The sequence below is a fragment of the Pristis pectinata genome, chromosome 14 (assembly GCF_009764475.1).
Source record: "Pristis pectinata isolate sPriPec2 chromosome 14, sPriPec2.1.pri, whole genome shotgun sequence".
NCBI lineage: Eukaryota > Metazoa > Chordata > Chondrichthyes > Rhinopristiformes > Pristidae > Pristis > Pristis pectinata.
In genome coordinates this window covers 26,114,898-26,136,755 of record NC_067418.1, presented here as the reverse complement: position 1 = coordinate 26,136,755, position 21,858 = coordinate 26,114,898, and the positions used below count along the sequence as shown (strand labels likewise).

The 21,858-nt window shown below is 38.7% G+C and overlaps 1 protein-coding gene across 2 annotated transcripts in view; it reads right to left on the bottom strand.

The window, feature by feature from the left end:
• lrp5 (low density lipoprotein receptor-related protein 5) overlaps positions 1 to 21,858 on the bottom strand; it is a 180,160-nt gene that overhangs the window by 97,169 nt on the left and 61,133 nt on the right. For both annotated transcript variants that reach the window (XM_052029526.1, XM_052029527.1), the window contains exon 4: positions 4,701 to 4,897. In XM_052029526.1, coding sequence (XP_051885486.1) covers positions 4,701 to 4,897 — 197 coding nt within the window. The remainder of the gene's footprint in view (positions 1 to 4,700; positions 4,898 to 21,858) is intronic.

Below are 21,858 nucleotides of genomic sequence, written 5' to 3'. Positions count from 1 at the left end.
TTGCTTTTTGAGTTGGATTGTCAATACTTACCTCACATTATTTAGATCACTACAAAAGTAAAGCCACAGGCATTAAGAAGTGCCAAGAACTCCACCATATTGCAGAATAATCTTCTTAAACAGCAGACTGGCAACTTGGGAATATGAGTTGTTACAGACTCAGTGAAAGTCCCTTTAAGATAGAGAGTGCGTGTGTATGTGTGTGTGGGGCGTGCTTACATCAATAGAAGATAAAGGACGTAATGACGTTGTTGAAGAAGTTAGAAGAAGAAGGAGAGAGAGAGAGAGAGAAGGGAGAGAGACATCAGCCTGCTAGTTTTCTCTATCGATGGATGAGAAACAATAACTGTATCTGCCACTGAAATCCATGTATGGAACTTGGAAGTAATCTGGTGGGGTTCACTTTGTTGCTGACCTGTAGAAGGAAACAGGTATTTGTGTGTGGACGACCACGATTCGGATGCTTTTCGGGGTGAGGAAGTCACTACCGAGTAAACACTGGAGTGTCGTTTGGGTTCCATCGTGGAACATTTGGATTTCGTATTTACCCTCCCTATGTTTCTCTACGTCTACGTCTTATCTTCAGACAACGGTGGTTGTTGAAGAAGCCCTTGCTCATGTTTCACCTTATGACTTGCGGAACTGAACTTTAAGAACCATTCCGGAACTGGGAGTTTTGGACTTTGTCACACACACACACACGACGAGTTTAGTTTTGGGGTTAACGTTCGAGGTTTAACATTTTTGAATTCTAACATACTAACATTTTTACTTTTATTTTATGTATTATCATAAGTAGTAATTAATAAAATAGTTATTAACACTGAATCATGCTCAGTGTGTTTCTTTTGTTGCTGGTTCGTGACAGAGTGAAGCACAGGCACTGATTCACAATCCACCTGTGCCACATTGTGCTTTGTCATCTCATAGGTTACCTGTTCATTTTGTATTGTATACGAGACCTTAGAGCAGTAAAACACTAAAATTGGATTTTAATTAGAAAGTTATTTCAGATATTATCAATTAAATAATTGTCCTTAATAGCACACTAAGGTAACCTATCACTTTCTCTATTATTCTTTAATGTTTAGTGCTCAAGTTTAGTCAATTTATCTTAAGAATTAGATATACAACATTTCTGTCTTGGAGGAGAGAAATAAAGAAAATCATTCGAGGAAAGAATTTAGCAATGCTGCTCCTTGAAAGTATAAGCTGATACCTGTAAACCTTGTAATTTATGTGCCTTCATTGCTACTGGCATGTACTAGCAAGGGAAGACATTTACAAGCTGAAAGAAATGCTAGAAAAGTAAGCAATGCAAAGCATGTTCTTGAAATGTAAGACTTCTGGTAAGTTCTGTCCCTGACAGTCCATTGTGATCCCTAACATTAGTGCTTCTGTACACTGGTCACATTATGCTTCTTCTTCCTTCTTTACTGGTCTTGAGGTTAACAGAGCTGATCTCTGAGAGGCATGCCAGCACACTCTGGGAAACTGATTAAAGTTAATTTGACCCACACCTTTTGTCTGAGTCATTCTTAAATCAACAAGCCAGCTTTCAGCATATTGATGAATGAGGTCAACAGCAATTCTATCATGCTGAAAGATACACCAGTCATGTTGACATTTACCTTCTGCTAGGAAGCTGACTCCTATTATTCAACAGACTATAAAAAGTGCATTCCTAGTTAACAATTAAAAAAAACAATCTTTAATACACCTTATTTGAAAATGAATTCAACAAAAATTCTTTTGTACTGGTTCAGTGACAAAGAAAGCCATCAAGAAAACAATTTATATTCCCTGGCAATTCTCTTTTAAAGTATTGCAAACAAAAGTTTGGTACTTATCAATTTGTGCCAGTACTTATTTAGCTTGTGTTATCTTTTATGCAGTGATTCCCAGAAATGCACATTGCTGACAAAGCAAAAGAAACACAGCAATGTAGTCAAGAAGGACACAATTCTAGTGTAATGATTTACAAAACAGCAAACAAATAAAGTTCAACTATTCTGTAGTTTAGTCACAAGACTACATTTTTAAAAAGCTTCTAAGCCCTCACTACTTCTACTCTGAAAAGACAATTGCTGCCAAGATTCATCTAGTGCTTATTTCTACTTCATGGGAAATTGTGCACTCTCATTTCAGGTACACTTCTAAGTATACTTAGATTTTAAAAAAAGTTACAAACCACTTCCAGTAAGATTGGAAATTCCAAAAGGGAATGAACTAAGTATTACAAAATAGCTACAGACATTGAGAATATTCTTTCAACTGATGATTTTTTTTAACCTGGTTCAATAATTTAATGTAAATTTTCCTTTAGTGAGGGAGAGGATAATATAACTTTATTAAAAACTCCAAATTCACCTTATGTCTAACATGTTCAGATAAACATATTTTAAGATCTGTTATACTCTTATTACACTCAGCAAGTTTTATAATTCTCAAGTCTCATTCTTTTTAATCTTATTCACCTGCACTTCTGTTGACAAGTCCATAAATATGTTATTCCTCTCAACATATGAAGGAGAACACTAAACTGCAGACAGAAAGATTACAAGATAACCAATGCTACCAAGATCCTACATCCATGATTTTCAACCCTAAAACAATCATTCACTATGCATTTAACACAGGAAACAAGTACAGTGACAGAACAAATATACAAGATATTCTGCTGAGTGCTGGTATGTGCAGCCTCACTGAGCCACTACACTTCTGAGTCATGACATGTTGACATCTAGCCCGATTAACTTCAGGCTCTATGATATTAAACGGAACCTGACATTTCATAGTCAGTGTCTCATAGAGCACTAAGATGATATTGTACAAAGAAGGCAATGTTAAAGTACCATTAGTATTCTCAAGATCTACACCATTCCTGTGTCTGAGGAAGAAGCCTGTCTAAATTAAATTCCCTTTGGGACACTCCCAGCCTTAAGAGCAACATTCTCCTATATTACGTCTACACTGTGCATCTGCAATTTTTAAAAGCTTTATTTATACAGCACGGTAACAAGTCCTTCCAGCCCAACAAGCCCACGTCACCCAATTACACCCATGTTAACCTACTAACCCGTACGTCTTTGGAATGTGGGAGGAAACTGGAGCACCCAGAGGAAACCCACACAGTCACGGGGAGAATGTACAAACTCCTTACAGACAGCGGTGTTGAGGCTATTCATGTCGGGAGGCAGAAATACGAATTCAAGAAACCACACCAACAACTATGCCAGCAAAACCTCTAAACCAAATTCAAGAATACACTTAAATTTGCTGCCAGTGGCATTTTGCATTCAGTGTTGTAACAAGGAGGAACTGCCAAGCAACACAGGTCTCTGGGTCATCCGATACGAGAGTTCTTTTGCTGTAGCTGAAGTCAACTGTTGTGTATGGTTGCTTATTTCTAACAAAGGAGGGAAGCGATGATAAAGGACATCAACTCACTGGTGTATCTGCTCTGTGTTTAACAGTTCATGGGGATTAGGAGTTCTGCAAATTAAAATAACTAAAAATGACATTGTTTTGGTTACAAGCCCTGGGAATTAGAATGGTTAGCACTATAGATGTCAAATGCTGCTTGAAAAATATAGCAGAAACAGAAGTGCTCAATTGTATTGGACCAGGGCTGCTGACTGGAATCGACAACTGGAGCCCTGTATGCCCAACTGTTAACTGGACTGGAAGAGGAGGGTCTCTATCAATGGTTGTCTCACAGACAGCTGGGCCATAGGTGACCTAATGCTAAGGCTCTGGTCCCCAAATGCCTGACACGCTTCCACAGTCAGTAAAACTGGCAGCAGGGCTGACATTCAGAGGCATTTCTATTAAAATTGAAGTGAATGATTTAAAAACAAATTCAACAAAAAAAACATTTCTAGAAAGCAGTAATTGATTTAAAAACACAAAACACCTATAAATTTAAAATAGTAAACAGAAGCAACATAATTTAAAAAATAACTTGTCTTTCCCTTTATCAGGTTGCATGCCAGGAACAACTGGCTCAGGATTTGAATAACAGCAAGAAGGGACCCAGGACTTCACTGATAGAGCATAGCGACAGAGGTGCATCATTTATCATTCATTAGCTTGATAGCACAGTGAAGCTCACTGGGATCCAGCCCAGTGGTATTACTATGAATAATATTTGCATTTTAAAAATGTAACATGTGCTTGACTTCTGTTTGTAGATTTATGGAAATTTTCAGCGCAATACAATTGCAATCCACCCATTTCATCTCGCCAAGAAGTAAATTTAAAGGGTAATGCTTGGCATAAGACAGCAAGGTTGGAATGAATCCACATTACAAGTATGTAAATATCAGTTATTAATTTAAAATGTGTGATTACAAATAATACAAGGTCAGAATGCCAAACAGTGAAATCATCTACTAACAAAAGTTACATGCACAGAGATAAAATGCAATAGTAATAATGTTAATTGTTATTTGGAAATTGTAATTGTGAATTTGGTAAATTTTTGCAAACTTAGTTTATCTTCACAAATTTGTTTGGATCAGGGTTAAAGACAAATTCACCTGACTACATCTGATGCGTAGAATGTAAAATTAAGCACAATATCAGATCAACCATTTTTCTCATTAAATCTTATAAATTGACAATTACAAAATCATCTTCTAAAGTATTCTCATTTTTAATATTTAGATCATCCTTCACGCATCGATCCCCAAACTTACTGCGTGGCTGCCTTTCTTGACTGAAGACTTGGATATCCATTGGAGAGTAAATACTGACGAGTATCTCACGTTTGTTTTCCCCAGTTCTCTTGTTACATGCATGAATTGAGCGGGTTTGCCAATCTGTCCAGTACAAGGTTTCCCCAAACAACGTCAGGGCAAATGGATGAGTCAGAGTACCTTGCACAACTTTTTGCCTATTAAAGAACAAAAGGAAATGAAACCATTAAAGTAAACTGACAAGAGCTAATATACTGCTACTCAACCACAAAAATAAGTTATTGATTTATAACCACAAAAACCTTTTTTTTTACCACCCATACATAGAAGAAAACCTCAAAGCACTGTACGACAGATAAAGAAGGACTGAGGAAAAGATGAAAAAAAAATTCAGGGAGGGAGCAGCAAAGAGGTTTTCCAGTGGAGAGATTGTAATGTTCAGTGATTTAGGGAGAGTGTTCTAAAGAACCTTAGTCTCAAGCAAAACCGATGTCTTAAAAAACAAATTATAATCTGTGGCTAGAGAAGCAGAGATATGGAAGGGAACAAATGGCTGGAAAAAAATGCAAAGCAAGCAAGAGGATTTGACTTTTAAACTGATATGTCACAAGAGGTGAGCAAATAGAACACTGAAAGAACAGAAATGATTTGACTTTCAGCCAGATAAAACATAGGCTTCCACATTATTCCACATCCTATTCCACATAGGAATTCCACATTAACTGGAGTATGTGGAGGAAACAAGGCAGGAAACCAGTAAGAGCAAGAATGTGGAATTTAATCTGTGAGGTGACAAATATAAGGATTTGGAGTCTGATGGCAGCAATATAAAACCAAACATGCAAGCAGCAATATTGTGTTAGCAAAAAATTACATTCCCATCAAATGGTCAGATATAGGTAGAGAAGTGCACCATTCTTTAAAAGTAATAGTCTAGAAACAGTGGTGCACAATTAAAGGTGCAAGGTCACTGTGGGGCATTCCAGCAACTGTTTTGGTCAAGCATCTGCTGCTGCAAACTTCAATTGTGCCTGAAATCAAGGCCTTGGCATTAGATTTTGCTTTGTACATTGTGGAGGAGAATACATCAGACAGGACCAGTGACATGCCCTGGTGGGGAGAGAAGGCTGTTGACTGGATGCCAAATCAGTGCTGATGAAAAGTTGGCTGAGGGTTGGTTTCAGGCAGCAGAGGATCAAAGTCTGGAGTTGAAGGGGTGGGTAGGAAGATCAAGGCCCACAATCAGTTGACGATTAAGCCCTGTGATAGGCATCTATCAAGGGTCCAGCCGAGGCTGGAAGTCAAGGACCCAGAATCAGAGGCTAATGCCAACTCTTTGATTAAGTTGAGGGTAACTAACGGCAGTTAATTTGGTGATGTCCAAATCTGGCACATAACTCCTAACAATTTGTTGTTCTAGGAGGTCTCACTGGTCACAGCTTGGAACAACCTGGTCTAATTTCTCGCTCAATGTTCCAAGTGGAGTGTGCATGATGTTTCTTGATGTACTTCCCCTGCACATTCGATGTATAAATCCAACTCATGCCAAGAAGTGCCTGGTTAAACTTCTGAATTGACAGGAATTGGCCAGGAAATGTTTGATGTTATGTTTTACTCCATGTAAACACATTTTCTATTACATAGCATTGACAAAAATAGTGCCACATGGTCAAGTTTCTGGGCAAACATTTTCTTCTTCCAAAAAAGAAATTTTACTCTTATTTACCTTAGAGTTAATAAAACATCGCATTAATGGTTACACTTTGAATATTGGTCATCTTAACATAAAAATACCATACATCACAAAATATAACACTTGCCAGTTTGTTGATATTATAAATGGGCTTGCAATTGGACAGTTGTGTATTTCTATGTATGTGGTATCTCACCTCTTCTCCCATCTGTGCTTCACCCAAAATAAGCCCAGTCAAATTATTTCTATTTTACTGAATTAAGATGTCTTAGGCATCAGGTTTTACATGCATCTTATTGTTTCCTACATAGATCAGTACAGAATTGCTATTCACTTAATTATACACTGTGATCTTTAACCTAACAGAAATTGATGGAAGCAGTTTTTCTTAAAAATGGGCTAGATTAATTTACTTCCAAATTAAGTAGAATAATCTGCCCATAAATTAAGTACCTTTTACCTAAATTTAGTGCTATCAATAATGCCAAATGCAGCTTTTTAAACAAGTGATGCCTTAATATTTAACACGAAATGTGTTCAAGCATTAAAATGAAAAGTCAGTACCAAGACTTTCAGATGCCAGTGGATGTTGGGTATTTAGGTACAGAGGTCAGTGCATTCTTAACAGATCTTCTTCAGTTAAGTATGCTTGCACACAAGTTCCTAATGTGCACTCCTGCCATGCAAAGCACTATGCAAGTATCCATTTGTGAACTTTGTAGTCTGGTATCAGTTACTTGTTTCCAGGTGAATATTCTGTTGGCCATAGGGAAAGCAAATTTGTCTGTCAGAATAACGTATACGAGCACAAGAAAAATCACCTGTTTGCAGCAATGTGACATTTTTATTCCTTGTACCACCTACTTGAATAGTGCCTTGTAAGAATATATGAAGAGAGAGGAAGACGGAAGGGAAGAATGGTAAAAATCTGTATTATTATAGAAGTGGAACATATTACCTGCCTTTTCCCCTACATTTAAAGAGTCATGTTCATTTGATGAAGAGTAAAGACAAAAATACAGACCTTAGATTTTAAAGAACATTCCAAATTTTGAAAAGTTCACAGTCAAACAACTTCAGATTTTATTCTTCTTATTTGTAAACTGAAGAGTTTGTAATACTCATTGGATTGTAGAGACTTGTATGAAGGGATTCTGCTTTGATTTTAATGGTATGCAATATTGTTTGAACCGTTCAAATGGCTTTAACTCATTCCCTCTCATGCTCAATATCTATGAAGACTACAGATGGTCATTATAAAGCAGCATATTTTGCATGCTGGGGAAAGCTGAAAATCCCATTTCCATATCCTATGCCTATTCTTGGCATCAAGAATTCTGGACTTTATACTGACATACAGCAAAAAGACTTGGCAATCAGCCAAAGAACATAAAAATTATATGGAGCAATGTTTCTTGACTTGTATTTTGACAGAGATTCTTAAGGCAAATTATTTGATAATACTTCTCTTATGCACAATTGCCATCCCAACGATGACAACCCAAAATTAAAAATAAATTTAGAACTTAAAATAATCAAGGTTCTTTATAATATTTTAGCACCTTTCATGCCTTTATAACATTTCCAAAAAACTTGAAATGTAGTTAGTTGTCTTTCAGCAGTTATCATGCAGCAGCAATCTGTGCACTAAATCCCACAAATCAAAGTAAGAATATTGACGAGATTATCTGTTTTGCTGGCAGTTGAGGAATAAATGTTGCTTGAAAAACTGAAAGAACCTCTACTCTGTCTTTTTTTTGAGTAGTATCATGAGATCTGTTGCACCACTAATCAGGGAGAACAACTAGAAGCCTGCAACATTGATAGTTTAGCGCTTCATATAATCTACTCAAGTCTAAGAATAGGGACTGAACCTTTTAAATCGATGATGAAACTCCTACCTCTGAGACAAGGTTAAAGCTAAATAATTTTTTTTTTGCTTGGCTCCACTATTAACACCTGGGCCCTGCTGCAAAGTTTAACATGCAGGCATTGGGCAACTGGTTATAAATCATGCTTTTCAACACCTGTTGGGAAAGTACAATCAGCAAATATTGTTAAATGTTGTATTTAAAAAAAACCTGCAGTTGATTCCAAATGTAAAATGCAGCTGGTGCTGGAAATTTGGAAAACAGAAAATGTTGGAAATAATCAGAAAGTCAGGCAGCATCTTGCAAAAAGAAACAGTTAAAATTCCAGCTCGCTAACTTTTCCTTAGGTCTTCCGTCAACCCGAAACATTAACTGTTTCACTCTTCACTGATGCTTCTTGACCCACTGAATATCTGCAACTTATGGACTTGTTGGCACTTTCTCGAGTATTGAACATTTTCAAGTTCATTCATGTTCTGTAGAATTTGTTTTGGAAGCTTTGAAAATGGCTTACACAGGCCAACAAGTTTACTACAGCTGTAAAAATTAAATAACTGCCACTGAAATTAGATAAGCTGGAACTTCAATGAATCATCTGAAGTCAACAACTCTGTGTGGAAAATTGGAGAACAAAACATGCATATGACTATAAAAGACATCAGCAGAACATTCTATACCGTTAAATAAAAACTCAAGCTATTTGTCTCTTAAGGTGGTCACAGTTACAAAAACTGCTGGAGGAATTTCAAATAATATTGCATCTGCTCCTGAACCAAGGTCAAAGCAATTGCACAGTCATTAAGCTGCACTACCTACAATATGTTCGTATACGTGCACCTTCTCAGGCCGAGCTCCAAGTCACTGTCGACTCCTTTGCTAAAGGACAGACATAAGTAACCCTTACTCCTAACAACCACAAAACAGAAGTACTCTACCAACTTGCACCTGGTGTACAGACCATCCACCAACAATAAAGCTCTACAGTGAGACCCCATGAAATGGGATCTGCTCCCAAGTCTCAATAAAGGCAAAGCTTGATTTTCAATGTTCACCAATGCCTTCAGTTCACCACACGGCCTTTGGAAGAGAATGAAGATCAAAGCCACAAAGCTCATGATCTACCAGGCAGCACAGTACACTGCTCTTCTGCATGCTTCTGAGACATGATTTATATAGCAGGCACCTGAAAGCACTGGAGACTACTAATGTTATCATTGTAAAATCTTCCAAATCCACTGGCATGAGAAGGAAATGCATGTTAGCATCCTCTCCCAGATGCAACGTCCCCAGCAGTGAGGCCCTAATTATACTCCATTGGCTCTAACGCAGGCCACATTGATCACATGCCTGACTAGGGCACCGAAACTAATACTTTTATCCAAGCTCTGAAAGGCAAGAATTTGCCAGGTGTTCACAGGGAAGCCTCCTTAAAAATAAGTAACGTCTCCATCAACTCATGGGACTCCCTGGCGCAGGACCATTCAAAATGGAGAAGGGGCATTCTAAAAAGCATCAGGAACCTTGAGTCAATTCATTGAATTACACAGAAATCTCTTGGAAGGAGCACACCACCTCGCAACCTTTCCACCACCCTGCTCCATCAAGCACCTCCTGCTCTGCCTGTGGTGGAATCTGCAGGTACATTGATCTCACCAATCATCTCAAAACCCTTAGAAATTGAGTGGAAGCAAGTCATCCGTGATCCTGGGGAATCGCCTAAGGAGTCAAAGATATATATTTCTATACTATGTTTAATGTTTTGTTTCCCTCCTAAGTTCTCAATTATTCTCTCCCTCTTTCTCAATTGTGGGCACTTACACAGAAGCATAATTATTTTGTTGGCAATGCAACACACTGCAATGTCTTCATGAGTGCACTGAGGCACGGCATAAGTCCAAAGAGGTAGTGGTTTATTTGCTATGCCGAACAGTTACTGCTGAATCTTTAAGCACTCAGCTGAATGTTCCTAACTTTCTGCAATATTGCTGCAAAGCAGACAAACTCTATAAATAATGTGCTCTTTCAGGATCATAGTATAAACACACAAATGGATACACAGAGAATCCATGTTACTGCATAAAGATGCTTTACAATGATCCCTTTTTTCCCAGAAAAGTACTTTACTTTCTGGAGTCTGCTCTAGGTCCAATTCATATACAATTTTATGATTTTGTGGTTCAACATCCACACCGAGTTTACCTCTTAGCAGAGATCATTTTATCAACGTGATCAGGTTGGATTCTGTCAAAAATGTCAACTCTTGGTTCCACAAACCTGTCCTGTAGTTCCCACCTCACACTTGTGTGAGCTTGACTGGTTAGGTGGGCTGAGAACATGCATGTCCTTGCTTTGCTTGAAACCAAGTTTTTTTTACCTGATTATTTTGACTGAACAGCTTCTATTCAATTCCAGAAGCCAAATTTGTTTTAAAAAGGCTCAACATTTCTCAATCTTTTCTCCATCACCAGTTCTGCAGGTGTTTATCGCGTGGTGGTGCATAGAACTGTTTTGTTGTTTACCAAGAAATCTACCTTAAGAGTTTTGAATATCCGCGCGGCACTTGCTTCTTGACAGCTTCTTTAACAATTTTAACTGATCTCTTGATCCCTCCCTTTGAAGTTGGATGAAATGGAGAATAAAAGCATGTCTGATACCATTCTATTCCATATAGCTTGCATACTGCCAGAAACAAGCTCTTCAGGCAAGACATACACATACACACCAAAGGTCAGCTGATGCATGTTCAGTTGTGGTACATGACCACCTGTGTTTCACAGTAATTCACACTGAGTGACCAGGAAACTGTTGCTCTCTTTTTCATAATAGACTGTGTTAGTCTCTGAAAAGGCAAAGGTCATAACTGCAAAGGAGCTTTTGATGGTTCCTAAAAATTACAGCAGAAATTGCATTTGGTCAACCATGATTTAAGCCATTGCCATAATAGGAGTAGTAAACAAAGCTTTATGCAATTGTCTTCATTCTAAACCTTCCTTGTGCATTCTGTATGACTTTCAGTCAAAACCTTTTCTTTCAAAATAGTTTGTATTTTCATCCTGACCCCACTTGATAAACCCCTGTTCTTTGCTCCACGAGTTAATGTGACAAATGTGGAATAGTCTTAGTTCCTCGTCTGTGTACTTGATAGAACTACCTTGATTTTGAAGACTATTCCAAGTTTTTCCTTATCAATATGTGCATTATTGTGCTTACTAAGGGGGCAAGAAACAAAAATGATGGATTTCTCTTGCCCATCATTCATCGTGTCACTTAAATCACAATATGGTGCATTCAAGTGCCAACTTCAACTCAAGCAATGTATTCTAATGTATATGAAAAACTTCACCTTATAACCTTTTCTGCACATTCAGCACTTTGTTGCTCCTTGATCCACATGGATTTCGCATCCTCTTTCAGCATGTTATGAAATGGGATGAACATTATTGCTTAATCTAGAAGGAACTGAGAGTAACAGTGCAGCATCCTTGGGAATGACCTGAGGTTTGCGATATCTTCAGGTTTTGACACATTACAACCAAGGTGCATCCCTCATTTTAAAAATATGCATTTGCTTTGCTCCTGCTGAACACTGTGCCCATGTATTTTAACGTTTCTTCCAAAAATCAAAAGATTTTCTTCTGTGCTTGTGGCAATCAACAGATTATCTTGCTTACACAAGCAATTCCTTAAAAATTTTATCCACTGTAGGAAGGAAAATCCAAGGCAAAGAATTGACTCCACAGGGTAACTTCATAAGTCAATGGAGCCTTTTTAATGTGTCGATGGTTAGGTACAACTAACAACTTTCATCAAAATTCCATTATCCTTGGGAATGGCAGAGCCTACTCTGCATACAAGTCTAATGAAGAGAGCAGTGGATATTCTTCATTCTTTACAGCTTGCTTTAATGTGATCCACACAATCATATCATTTTTCTGCATTAGGCACAACAAATCTCGATGTGGCCCACTGACTTTGGTCATCTTTCATAAGCACGCTATTTTAGCCTATACAGTTCCTGCTCAGCTTGACTCTTCAGAGCACGAGACTAGCCAGGGCTTGCAACAGGTCTGATACGGATGTGGGCACTATAGCCTGTTAGGTCAATGGAGCTGTCCTTGAATAAATCACCGTATATTGAAGCTTCATTGTTGCAAACATTCTAACAAACTTGCTCAATTTGTCTCAGCCAAAGCTTCCCCATCAAAGTTGGCCTATTATCGTTGTTTGCTACAACGGTAGGTAACTGTATTTGCTGTCCACCACATTGTACTGAGCTTTCCATTTGTCATAATGCCTGTCACAGTCAACTGTATCTGGCTGAGGCCACTAGAATAAGCATCCTAAATCATTATCAAACAATTTGGCAATTTCAATTTGCATGCCCACACTCTGCTAGTTAAACAAAGCCTTTGTACAAAAGTCTGTCTGTCTGCTGCCGTTACTGTTTACCACAGTGCACTATCTCATTTCTTCATTTTATGAGTGGATCACCAAACAATGGAGTCTTCCTTTCAATTGGCAGATGGTCTTCTATCTCTCTACCAATTTCCTGCATTATTCACACATCCATTGATCCTTTTAAGAGCAAGAAATGTTTTGATCTCAGTTTTAAATAAGTTCAATTACTGAACCTCTGAAGCTCTTGGGAAAAGGGAATTCACCATGCTCTGCTTTGTTTTGAAAGTTCTACTCATCTCAGTCCTAAATGGCCTTCCTCTTATTCTGAGATTACAAACACCTAGTTCTAGACTCCGCATGCAGGGAAACAGCTCCCTTGCTTCCACCTTGTCATAAACTTACATAATTATTATACAGGTGGATACAAGGAGGATGTTTCCCTGGCTGAGGAGTCTAGAACCAGTGGTCACAATCTCAGAATAAGACAATATAGGATGAGTGTTCTCAATCTCTCTTCAGACAACAAACCATATCCCAGGAAGTAGTCCAGTGAATCTCTGTTGCACTCCCTCCAATGGTAACATATATCCTTTTCTAGGTAAGGAGACCAAAACTGAACGAATATTACATGTCTCACAACAGCCCAATATAATTGCTTTAAAATATCTTTACTCCTGTCTTCAAATCTTTTCATATTAAAGGTCAACAAAGCACTTGACTTTCTAACTGCTAACTTGACCTGCATTTTAATTTTCAGTGATACCAAGTTCTCTTTGAACATCAACATTTCCCAGTCTCTCAAGGTTTAAATAAATCCCTGCTTTTCTGTTTTATGCAAAGTGGATGACCTTAAAATTTTCCACATAATATTCCGTCCACCATGTTTGCACCTAAGCACTTGTCTATAACCCCTTAAAGCCTACTTACATCCTTCTCCATACTCACAACCTTCCCTAGTTTTGTATCATTGACAAACTTGGAAATATGAAATATGAAAAAATTTAACCCGCTTAGCCAAAATGTTGAATCTACAGATTGCTGATATGTGACATTTATTTTGGCACTGAAACACTTGGCTGTTCTAAACTGATGAGTGATGTCTATTGCAACACAGCAACTGACTGAGCTAGTCTCACTGGTACAATTTGGACTCAGTTTCATAGCCTTGAACTTTGTTTTGGCCCTTGGATTGTGGAGAGCTCTACGAGTCACTTATGATGGATAAAATGCTCTCACATCCTTCAATGTCATTTCCAATGGCATTGCAATTTTATGTGCAACTTTGAATGTCAGAATTTGCAAGCTCAACAGTTTTAACCAAATTTGTTCATCTGCCAGCCTACACTCAGATCTATCACACAAGGCATAATCTAAAAAGGCACCAAAATTGCAATTCTTTAATGAAACAATGTACTTAACTAATTACCCCATCCTGCTTCTAGCTCCTTGTCCAAAACTTATTGCTTTCAGCAAACAATTTTGTATTAAAATGATCCTGTTTTCACAGAATATCTTTAAACAAGGTATCTTTTGCCTTGCGTATCTGAAAAGATCTGGCTGCATGCCATAGGATTTCTAGCCCAATCTCCATCAGGAGTTTTATTTTACATTCACCTATTACATCATTATGGGCTCTCATGTTATCACTTTCTCCATGATATTATTTACTTCAAAGAACATATACATTTATTTGACAAACAAATTAAATGGTTCTCAAGCTTGGTCATACATGCTGAGACAGCCAAAATTGCCAATGGGACAGCCACACTGACCAATTTCTATTCAACAGTGACGTGGCTAAACTTGATCCGTGCAACAGCCCAGTGATAAGTCAATGCCACTGTCTTTTTAAATTCAGGCCAGATGTGCTTTGCACTCATGCTTGTCCATACTGAGGCCTCAAACAAACAAGATTCCACACATAGAGAAACATAACAGGACAAATTAGGGGTATTTTCTCTGGAGCGGTAGAGGCGGGAGACCTGATAGAAGTTTATAAGATTATATAGAGGCATAGATAGAGTACACACCCAGTATCTTTTTCCCCAGGGCTGATACTAGAAGGCATACATTTAAGTGGAGTGGGGGAGTTCAAAGGAGACGAGCAGGCCAAGCTTTTTTTTACATAGACAGTGGTAGGTGCCTGGAAATGCACTGCCAGGAGTGGTGGTTGAGACAGTTATGATAGAGATGTTTAAGAGGCTCTTGGATTGGCACATTATGTGCCGAGAATAGAGGGATATGGACCTTGTGCAAGCAAAAGGGATTCGTTTAATTAGGCATCATTAGCTTAATTAGTTCACCACAACATTGTAGGCCGAAGGGCCTGTTCCTATGCGATACTGTTCGAAGTCCCATAACAAAATCAGCTTTGGTGCTATAAACTCAGCTCCCATCAATGTCCTTCAACAATCTCAAAGAGAAACCACCATTCTCAAATAAATGCATATATCCAAAGAGATAGAGGCTTACTTAGAGGGCAGAACTTTTAACCTAGTTATGTACTGAGTCTTTCTTTCAGAGTGAATCTTCCAGACTTTGACCTTGTTGAAAAGCAGGCACACCCCATGGGTCTCCTATCCAATTTGTATTCAAATACAGACACAACATGGACATACAGAGAATAGCATGTTCATGCTTAAGATACACTGCACACTACCATACCGAAGAAGCCATTCTTTCATGTTACTGGACAACAGCTCCCAAAAGCAATGCAGCCAAACCCAGTTCAATCCTTGCCCAACATCCACATTAGCAGGAGCTTTTGGATTCTCTATTCTATTTTGAGAATATCAAAGCTAAATAGAGTAGGTTCTATTTTTTTTCCTCCCTAGGATAGATCAGCAAACCCAATATCAAAACTGAGTCTTTTCAGTTTGTGTTGTCCAGTATTACAGTCACCTAAATACATTTTATCCTTGATCCATGTGGGGAAAACAAGGCAATGTATGGGCTGTAACAGAATTTATAATTCACAAGTGCAAAAAATTGACTACTATTGCTGGTAAAGATCCTTTCATTAAAATATAATGCAAACAAAGTAAGTAGTTTTCAATTAATTGCAAGTTGAATGACAATCCATAACCCAACCAGAGGTTAATTTATTGCTTTACTTTTCTTGCTGTTTTGAATTGTGATGCAACTACCCAGATATTCAGTGATATACAATATCGGCAAACATTATTGTGAACTAACTTTCTTTTCACCTACACGAGCCAGTCAGCATCAGTTGTGTTGTGATTATATAATACACATTACTAGACAAATATTATTTCTTCCTCCATAAGGTTTAGGATATATCAGACTCCTAATTGCCTATTTTAATAATGATATTGCAACCCCCCATAGCAGGGCATTGTCGAGTGCCTCTGTTTGGATAAATTTATCACTGGGATAGTCAAAGAACTTATGTTTTTTTCATAAGTTTTCTGGAATTGAGTGACGACTGAAAGTTTCAATAACGAATCAACATATCAAACAGTACTATATGCCGATAGCATACTATAAAAGGCAATTCCAATTTTCAGCCATTAGAACCTTTCCTTAATGTGCTGTTCACCACCTTTCAGACTGTAAACAGATGATAATGGGCCATATACTTTGCAATGTTCTGATGGATTTCTTGGACTTTTGGCTGGCCATAATTTTGGAACAGCATCAGTCTAGCCAAGATGTTTCCAGCATTAAAACGGTTCAAATTATCAATACACTGCTTTCAATTTGAGAAGCTAATGGCAAACTACAGGCTGTTCCCCGGTAATGAACAGGTTCTCTAGGTCGGAAAAAACACAAAAAGATCACTCGATATGGTAACCATATCTCCACAGTATTGTAATGAATGGCATCAAAAGCACATAAGACTGATAAGAAATAGCAATTGTAAAAATTGGAGAGAGAAATGAAACTAGCCCTGCCATTCACAGGAACAAACTTGTGTACGTATGTCAGACTTTTTGAATTTATTAATATAATGGGAGATCATCCATAAGTCAGGTGTTCTGTACCCAGGGACAGCCTGTACAAGTAACTTCCCTTCATCTGCAAGTACACAAAGAACACTCAGCTTGTGGAACAAAGAAAAATCACTGAATACCCAAAAATGGCCTCTCAGTCTGGGCTGTGGACATGCCTGCCAAAACATTGAATGTGTCAACCAAAAGGCCCTTTCAAGACCAATCAACCAAGATAATTAGTCAGGCACTTCACATTTATCAACTTAATTTTCAAGCTGGATCTCCACGTAAATTAAGGTCATGTCAATGCAACTTGAATCATAAATGACTGATGTTCTTACCTCCAAGAAGTCCACTTGCCAAAACCTAATTCATACTGAATAGATTCCACAAAAAAAGCACGCATGTCCCATCCTAAGTATAATAGAGCCATATCTATCTGCACTAACTAACTACCCAAGTTAAAAAAAATTCCTATGGCCAATTGATAAAGTAAAATAACACTCAAATTCCCCATGTGAGGGCTGTTGAACTGGTAGCATTGCAGAATGAGTTGGTAAGAAGCATTTTGACACTGAGGAGCAACAAATTCAGGTAATGCCATTTTAAATGCCAGCAGGTAGGCAAGGAAAGAGTGTACAAGGGCATAAATGACCACAGGCTTTCCCAGACAATGGCATTCATTCACTGAAGGCGACTATAGAGATTAATTAGTCGTTGAACTTAAAAGTTGTAGTTTGGCATGGTTAAATATAGATGAGATGGTTCAGCAGGTCAGCCTTATTTCTCCTCCAAAAAAAATACAAGAGTGATTCCTATTAGTCAAACTATTGCCCCAAATACTCCGTGCAAATCAAAGCAAATGGTGGTATAAGAGATCTTGGCACAACACTGGCTAAATGAAACCTGAAAGGAACCAATAAACAAAGCATCAAAATGCTGCTCCAAATCTTTCCATAAAGGTCATGTAAATCCAATTCCATATACATCACACTTGAGCAGTTATTTAATCTACACACCACACCAACACGAGTAAATTCCATGGAAAAGGCCTATTTTTAATACAAGTAACCGCTAACTGGTAACTACCTCTGGCACCAATCTCCATCAGCCATTTCTCTGTGGGAGATTTATAATGAGGCATCTGCTGGACTTCAGGGCATTGTTGGTAATTGGCCACTCAGTTTGAGATGGAAACATATCACTAAGGGCAAAGATTCTTCTTGCTGAGTTACAGAAATGCCAACGTGACAACAATTTGAAGGGTAGGTTGATTCTAGCCACGTGCGATGTACGAAGCTTAAGAACAGTTTGTACTGATACAGTGCAAGTTTAATTTCAAAAATACTCCTGCATACACTTGCCCAGTTGCAGATATACCAACGTGACGACAATTTGAAGAGTAAGTTGATTCCAGCCAGGTGAGATGTACGAAGCTTAACAACAGTTTGTACTGATACAGTGCAAGTTTAATTCCAATAATACTCCTGGATCGACTTTACTAATTTAAACCTGAAGGAGGGTGTGTCCTTATGTGGAGAGTGTATTGAAGTAGATTGCTCAGCAGCTTGAATCGGGAATTCAAACGAGGTGACGGGTTTTTGTGCGTGCCAAACACTGGTTGACCAAAAAAAATACTTTTGTGTTTCTGCTATGATCCATGAAGTTCAAATTCAAAACAATTTTTGCTAATGCTTTTGACTGTCGAGATAAATCCCTGTAGCCCTTTTAACATATGGGAGCAATTTGTATAAATACATCGGTATGTTGTTACAACTAATAGTTTTAATTGCAAGATTTTCATGCTGTTTGCAGTTTGCTGCCTTGTGTACTTGCCTGAAAAAACTTGCTCATGGCCCAGTAGGCAGTCACATTGACAGGTCAAATGAAAACAACTATTACCTCACTTTGGATTTCACAAAATTTTATCCTTTTATTTTGAATATGGAACAATAAGTTATTGGAGTCGATCCTCAAGGACGAGGTTATGGAATACCTAGAGGTGCATGACAAGATAGGTCCAAGCCAGCATGGTTTCATGAAGGGAAGATCCTGCCTGACCAACCTATTGGAGTTTTTTAAGGAAATCTCAAGTAGGGTGGAAAAGGGAGAGGCTGTAGATGTTGTGTGTTTGGATTTTCAAAAGGCCTTCGACAAGGTGCCGCACAAGAGGCTGCTTAATAAAATGAGAGCCCATGGAATTACAGGAAGAATATTAGAATGGGTGGAGCATTGGCTGACAGGCAGAAAGCAAAGGGTGGGAATAAAGGGATCCTGTTCTGGTTGGCTGCTGGTTACCAGTGGTGTTCCACAAGGGTCGGTGTTGGGGCTGCTTCTTTTTACACTGTATATCGATGATTTAGATTATGGCGTAAATGGTTTTGTGGCTAAGTTTGCAGACAACACTAAGATAGGTGGAGGAGTAGGAAGTATTGAAGAAACAGAAAGGTTGTAGAGAGAATTAGATAGTTTAGGAGCATGGGCAAAGAAATGGCAGATGAGATTCAGTGTTGGGAAATGTGTGGTTGAACACTTTGGAAGAAGAAATAAACGGGTAGATTATTATTTAGATAGAGAGAAAATTCAAAGTACATAAGTGCAAAGGGACTTGAGGGTCCTCGTGCAGGATACCCTAAAGGTTAACCACCAGGTTGGATCGGCGGTAAGAAAAGCGAATGCTATGTTGGCATTCATTTCGAGAGGTATAACGTATAAAAGTAAGGAAGTGTTTATGAGGCTCTATGGGGCACTGGTGAGAACTCATTTGGAATACTGTGTGCAGTTTTGGGCCCCTTATCTTAGGAAGGATGTACCGATGTTGGAGAGGGTTCAGAGAAGATTTGCGAGGATGATTCCCGGAATGAAAGAGCTTACATACGATGAGCGTTTGTCGGCTCTTGGACTGTACTCACTGGAGTACAGAAGAATGAGAGGGGACCTCATAGAAACATTTCAAATGTTGAAAGGGCTGGACAGAGTAGATGTAGCTAAGCTGTTTCCCTTGGTGGGTGAGTCCAGGACTAGAGGGCACAGTCTTAGAATTAGAGGGTACCCATTTACAACAGAAATGAGAAGAAATTTCTTTAGCCAGAGGGTCATGGATTTATGGAATTCGTTGCCACATACAGCTGTGGAGGCCCGATCATTGGGGGTGTTTAAGGAGGAGATTGATAGGTATCTAATTAGTCAAGGTATCAAGGGATATGGGGAAAAGGCTGGAAATTGGGGCTAGATGGCAATAGTTTAGCTCATGGTGAGGTAGCGGAGCAGACTCGATGGGCCGAATGGCCTACTTCTGTTCCTTTGCCTTGTGATAAAACATCAGAGTTGGTTCAGGGGTGTTCTACCTTTCCAATAGAGCAGTATACTGTAACTGCGAGTCAATATCTCTTTATCCTCCTTTGAATCATGTTTAACTGTAATCTGAAATAATAAGCTAATATTTACACAAAATTTAAAATTCTTCCAACAACTCATTTATTAAAAGTCACTGCAACGCAACGGAACAATGTCTGTGACACAGCTATTAAATGCCTGGTTGTATGACAAAGATGATCAAAACCATGCCATTGACAAGTTTATTTGACCCGAGTCACAGCAAACTTATGCTTGCCTAGGACTAAGCAGACATATGAAACACCATCCCTCCTGCGTACTTCTGACTCCAGCCAGAGCTAACCAGGTGAGCACTGCATGAAACAACTCAATTAAGGTTTGGAATGGTCTTTATAGATTACATTTGCTCACATGTCAACATTGCAATTAATACATTGCATTTATAAAGCACAAGAGCACAAAGGGACAACCAAATTATTTTATAGCAAATTAATGTGCAGCATATGGCTAACAAGTTTCAGAATTCATATCAGAAGATACTGAAAGAAGAATCATATTCAATTGAGGCATTATAGCTAATTTATAATTAGTGCAATTTTATAATCATAAAAAGATGAAGGAAACATTTTAAAATCATTAGATATGTGATAGTGTGGGAAGGAGGATGAAGAAAGAGCTGGGGGAGGGGAGGAATACTCCAAATTTAACAAAAAAATCTGTTGCAATGCACTCAGCATCCAGTACCATATTTCCTTGACTATATTTTCCAATTATTTTCGAATTAGTGCAGGATACATGCATTTCATTCTCAAAGTGCTCACTCAATAAGAATTAACTAATAGGTATACAGCATAATTCTCTCTAAGATAAAATATCTTTATTTGTCACATGTACATCGACACACACAGTGAAATGCATCTTTTGCGTAGAGTGTTCTGGGGCAGCCCGAAAGTGTCGCCATGCTTCCGGCGCCAACATAGCATGCCCACAACTTCCTAACCTGCAGGTCTTTGGAAAGTGGAGGAAACCAGAGCACCCGGAGGAAACCCACGCAGACACGGGGAGAACGTACAAACTCCTTACAGACAGTGGCCGGAATTGAACCCAGGTCGCTGGCGCTGTAATGCTTTATGCTAACCACTACACTGCCATGCCTGCCCTGGAGGTACAGAGGCCCAGGTCTTGGAGTTTAATGATGAGTTTGGACAGTATGATAGTGTTGAATGCTGAGCTGTAGTCGATGAACAGCAGCCTGGCATATGCATTACTGTTGTCCAGATGGTCCAGAACAGAGTGGCAAGCCAGTGAAATGGCATCTGCTGTTGACCTTTTGTGGCAATAGGCAAATTGAAGGGGATCCAGGTCATTTCTGAGGCTGGATTATTAAAAGTGTGAAATAGACAATTTTGTTTTCTCTCCCTCTGTTTTGCCTTCCTGACCACCTTATCTAACTGTGCTGCAGAATTCAGGGATCCTCAGACAGGATCTCTCTGATCCTCAGTACTTCCTTGGTCCTACCATTCATTACGTACATCTTACCCTTATTAGTTCTCCCAAAATGCGTCACTTCATGTTTTTCAGGATTTAAGTTCCATCTGCCATTTTTTCTGCCCATCTTACCAACTCATCAATATCATTCTGTAACCAAGGATCACCCTCCTCACTAACAACAGTACCATCAATTGTTGTGTCATCTGTGAATTCACTAACCATACCTCCCACATTCATATCCAGATTGTTAATGTATAAAACAAGCAGCTAGGGTCCCAGCACAATCCCTGCAGTACACCACTAGTCACAGACGTCCGTTTCCAAAAAAAACCTCAACCATCACAACTTCCTATCATCAAGCCAACTTGAAATCCAATTAGCCAGGTCCCCTTGGATCCCATGGGCTCTTATCTTTT